This window comes from Urocitellus parryii, chromosome 6 (genome assembly GCF_045843805.1).
Source record: "Urocitellus parryii isolate mUroPar1 chromosome 6, mUroPar1.hap1, whole genome shotgun sequence".
NCBI lineage: Eukaryota > Metazoa > Chordata > Mammalia > Rodentia > Sciuridae > Urocitellus > Urocitellus parryii.
Window position 1 is genome coordinate 138,927,302 of NC_135536.1, and position 5,212 is coordinate 138,932,513.

Consider the following 5,212-nt stretch of genomic DNA (forward strand, 5'->3'; position numbering starts at 1 on the left):
AAAAAATCCACCAAGTCCACCATGTTCACTACTGCTTTCCTCCCACTGTGTCCTTGAGCATCCATTTTTAAAAGCATTCTGACCACATCATTAGCTTCTGGTACCTTAGTTAAGCTTCTGGCCCATCTTTCTAGATGGTCTGTATCTCCTGGCTTGTCATCTGGCAGTCCACTCTGCCTGCCTCTCCAGATCTGTCATTTCCCAAACTCTTCCCAGACTTCCTGAAACTGCTGCCACTGCATGGACAAGGGACAAGGATGAGGTAGATGTGTAAAATGTGAGAAGACACCCAAAATTCAGGAACCAGGATAAATGCTATTTTTGTGTGCTGTGTTTAAGGAAATAACCAAAAGTTATTACAGGTTTTTAGATGGAAAGTGAAAATTACATTGAAGTTCCACAGAATATTAATTCCTAAGCAAGTACACATCAGTCTCCATGAACCAATAAAGGAAAAAGTGTGTGAAGTTCTTTATTCCTAGCCTGAAAATGGAAGAAGTTCTGGAGGTCCCAAAGGGAGATGACCCCTGGGAGTTATGGCCAGGCATGGCAGAGCAATTACTTGCTCTGATGTCACAAGGAGCCATTGTGAGTAAGTTTCAAAAGTATATGAGAGACTGTCCACAGCTGGGATTTTGTCCACAAGTACAGGAAGCCCTTGTAGGTGACCTGTTGGACTTCTTGATAGTTAGGACTTTTGGTGGTTGGCGGTTGGCAGTTGTTGCTGGTGGTCCTTGACTATTGTTTCTTTGATTTGGGTTTGTTGTTTTGTCTTGTTTCTGTTATTGATTTTGATTTGTTGTTTTGTTCTGTTATTTTTATATTTGCTAGCATCCTTGCTTGGTGTTCTTAGGATGCATAGCCAGAGTAGTGACAGTAGTGTCATGTTGCAGGGGCCCAGGTCCCGCCGGAAGCCAGGATTGAGGGAGCAGTATGAGGTCCTGAGGGACATTGGGTTTAGCGAGTTTGGCAAGATCAAACTAGCCCGCCATCGCCTGACTGGGTCAGAGGTGATCATCAAAACCCTGCGGAAGAAAGAGCAGAACCTCCTGGTCCTCTCCGAACCAGAGATCATGAGGAGCCTGGAGCATCCCAATGTGATACAGTTATTGCAGGTGGCTGAGACCCACAGATATATCTACATGGTGATGGAACACACAGGTGGGGGTCGGCTACTGGACCACGTCTCACAGGGTGGCATGCAGGAAGAAGAGGCCCGAAGAATTTTCCGGCAGGTAGTGAGTGCCGTGAGCTACTGCCACGACAAGGGCATTGTACACCGAAACCTGAAGCCAGAGAACATCATGGTGGATGCCAGGAGCCATGCTAGACTTACCGACTTTGGCTTCAGTGCCAGGTTCACGCCTGGGCAGAAGCTGCGCCAGTTCTGGGGCACTCAGTCACACTTTGCCCCCGAGATTATCATTAGGCAAGCGTATGAGGGACCCCCAGTGGACATCTGGAGCCTGGGTGTCACTCTGCATTATATGTTGACAGGGAGGTACCCACTTGTTGGCAACACCTCTAAGGAGATGCTGACTCAGATCATTCTGGCAACCTACCGTGACCCTCCTGGTGTTTCCCTGGCAGCACAAATGCTCATCCGCCAAATGCTGACCCTGGACCCCCAAGATCGACCCACAGCCAAGCAGATCCTTCAGCACCCATGGCTGACACAGGGTAAGCAGGATTTACCCCAGGATTATAGTAAGCCAATCCCCATCCGCCCAGACCCTGAAATACTGACCACCATGTTTGATATGGGTTTTGATCCGCGTAAGACCTGGGTGTCCCTGGCCAAGAGAAAGTTCAATGCGGCCATGGGTACCTACCTCCTGCTCCAGCACCAGAAAAGCCAGGGGGCAGGCTGCATGTTCCAGGGGAAGCCTGTGCTTCCGAGGGTGAAGCCTCGCCCACGCCCTGTGGATCTTTCCCATTCCCCTGTGCTCCCAAAGAGGAGCCCCAGCGAGCCTGCCCTGAGCACCTTCCCCTTGCCCTGTGAGCCTCAGCTGCCTGAGGGCTCCACACAGGCAGGGCAGAAGCACATCAGGAGTGCCAGTGAGCCTGCTCTCCATCTCCACTTGCAGCCAGCAGGGGCCTCCACACCTGATGCAGGCCCTCAGCTGGACTCTGGGCAACCCCAGGCCCACAGAAGGCTCTTGAGGTGGGTTGTCAGGAGGATTGCTAACTGTGTCAGAGTACTGTGCTGTTGCTCACCAGGGGTCAGCAATAAGTTGGCTCCCATGTAAGAGGGCAGAAAGGTGGCAGTTTCATTAAGTGTGGCTCCAGTGAAGGGAAGAGATGACCCAGGCAAAACCAGGGGATAGCCAGAGGACCCTGTGCTCTATTGGATCCTCACACCTTGTATGGGCATCGGATGTGTGGACTCCGAAACAATGCAGGAGCATGATGTGCCAAGACCTCAGGTTTCTCTGCCCAAGGACCAAGCACCCTGCCTAAGAACCAAGCACCCTTCTGCATCCATTGGGACATCAGGACTCTCCTCTGCCCCCACCTGCAGAAAACATCAGAGACTGCTTCCCTGGGACCCTTTCCCTGCCCTTCTCCTCTGTCCTTTCCCCCATTCCCGAGGGATGATTCTCATTAAATTTGTTTCAGACAAATTTGGTATAAAACCATTGTTTATACTCATATCCCATGATCCAAGCAATTCCACTCCATGGCATGAACACACACAACCGAAATGTGATCCCATTAGCACCAAGACACCTTGGAGCATTTATGAATGGAGCCCCAATGTAGAAAAAACCTAAATATTCATTAATAATGGAATGAATTTGTAAAAAGTAGTGTTTTTTTTGTTTTTGTTTTTTTACAATAGTGTAGCATAAACAAGGGAATGAGTAAAATGTACAGTGGATTCTTTGGCTACATGGTGGCAAACCTGTCCCTTTCTCTGGGTCATCTTTTCCCTCTTCATGGTGTCTGAAGGAAATTGCCTTAAGGGCCCCAATTGTTCACTCTTTCCACAGTCAAGCTCTTGGTCATGGGACTTGGAGTTCCCTTTAAATAAAAGGTGCAATGGATCTCTTCCTGTAGAACCTGGGCTTGGCTCTGTGACTGTCTCTGGTCAGTAGAAAGAGATGCAAATGAGAAGGGGCCAGCTGTGTGTGAAGGCCTCCTCAGGCATCCTGTGTCTTTCCTTTCCTTCTTATCCCACACTCGCCCCACCCCTTTGGCCTATGAGAAAGACATGGGTGGGTGCCCAATGTGACTAAGGTGTCCCAGCCCCACCAGAGCAGCTCTAGTTGTCCCAGGGATGCATGAGTAAGCCCTCCTTATCTCCCCACCTCAGCTGCATAGCTGCATGTCCCACACAGGGAGGAAGACATGTTCATGGGGATGTGCCCTGTGGTTGGGGGTGGGTCATTTGCTATGCAACAGAAGCCATCTGTGAGGTGGGGCACTGATGAGGTGCAGGGAAGGGTGGATTGTGCCAATCAGAGGCAGGGGAGGGGAAGAAGGGCTGCTGGAAAGAAATGAACAGCAAAGGCCACCAGTAGTCCCAGGTGCGGGCCAGGAGCCAGGAGTCCTGGACCCAGGTGGGTGGTGGACCTGCTCTCCCTTCCCACCCTGTTGGCTATTTTTTATTTTTATTTTTTTGTAACAGCAGTGCTCACTGTATTCATCCATAAAGAGGGATGTAGTGCCCCAGCCTGGAAGCTCCCCCAAACCCTGCTCTCAACCAGAGCCCATTCCCAGCAGCAACCACAAGTTATGTGCCCACCCCTCCTGACATTTGCCTGTGTCCACATGTACACCCATTCATACCTCCTTCCTTCAAGGTTTTAAAAAATTAAGCCATGAGCTATTTATTATATTGGGGTTTGAGCTTTGTCACTTCACAACACATCTTAGAAACCTTCTCAGCTTGTGCACAGAGACCTACGTTGTTTGTTAAATTGCCTCATTTGTATCCCCTGTGGAGGTACCAGCATTGACCTCAGGGTTCTTCCAGGTGTGGACACTTGAGTTCCTCTGGCTTTTCTCTACTGTCTGTGAGCCTTTGGGCACACTGGCAATCATTAGTGCAGGACCCATTCCTATCAGAGATTTGGTGGGGTCAAAGGGTAGGTCCTGAAAAACACAGACATATTGTTCCACTGTGATCTGAAAAAGTCCTGTAGATGTGCACTCCCAGAAGGTGTGTGGGAAACCCAACATCACTACATTCTGTTGAAGTCGAAAAGCTTTGGTCTTCAGAAATGTTTCTGAGTCCTGGGGAGGTGGCTCCCTGCTGGAGCACTTGACCTGTACCCATGCTTGAGGCTCTGCGTTCGCCCCAGTGCCAAAAAGCAGTAGCAAACTCTCCCAGTCTGCTAGAAACAGATGTGAGTTCACTGGTATTTTGAATGTGAAACTTCTTGGATTAGTGATAAAATGTACATTTTTTTCATGTTTATTGCCTACTAGTGTTTCCCCTAAAATATCCTTTGTCCATTTCTCTTTTATTGATTTGTGAGGCGCTTTATCTGTGAACTCTATTGTGGTGAATATTGGCACTGTGTCCCCCAGCCTGCCAGATCAGTCTCTTTTAATGTTCTTCTGGGCTCTTTCTTCACAGGGAAGTTTCTACTCTGTGTTTCGTCTGGTCTGTTGTCTTCTCATTTCTGGCTGCTGGTTCCATGTCCTGCTGGGGATGGCTGTGCCCTTGACTGTTTACAGTGCATTTTCCCTTTCCACTCTCTCATATGGGCCTGGGTCCCAGGGATTTGTCCAAGTGCACAGTATCTCCACTGGAGAAATAAGGAAAGGAAGGTCAGGCAAGATCAGTGACTTATCTGGGTCCCCCAGCTACTTGTGGGAGACTAAGAGCCAAGAGCTGATTGCCAAGCCTTAGGCCCAGGTAGGGGGTCTCCACTCTCTACCACTGAGATGATCTGGTCTCCACTCCCTACCACTGAGATGATCTGGTCAATGGCATGTCCTGTACTGTACAGGTTTCTTGACATTTCCTGCATGCGTACTGTTGATAGAAAGCTGTTGACACCTTTTCTCATCAGAGACAAGACCTGCCTCTCCATGTCCCTGCCTGTCCTCCCGAAGCCACACAGTGGACCTTCAGTAGCCCTGTTCCCTGTCCCCATCAGGCCTTCAGCAGATGGAGGCACCCCCTGTGCTCCCTGGAAGCAACATTCTTCAGGCCACACACTCAGGTCCTTTACCTATTCTCCTGTGACAGGGTCCCAAG

The 5,212-nt window shown here is 49.6% G+C and overlaps 1 protein-coding gene across 1 annotated transcript; it reads left to right on the forward strand.

Annotated features, from left to right (window-relative positions):
* The first annotated feature begins 854 nt into the window (after positions 1 to 854).
* LOC144255456 (sperm motility kinase 3A-like) lies at positions 855 to 2,249 on the forward strand. Its single transcript, XM_077800158.1, has one exon. The coding sequence runs from the start codon at positions 855 to 857 to the stop codon at positions 2,247 to 2,249; it is 1,395 nt and encodes a 464-aa protein (XP_077656284.1).
* The last annotated feature ends 2,963 nt before the right edge of the window (positions 2,250 to 5,212 follow it).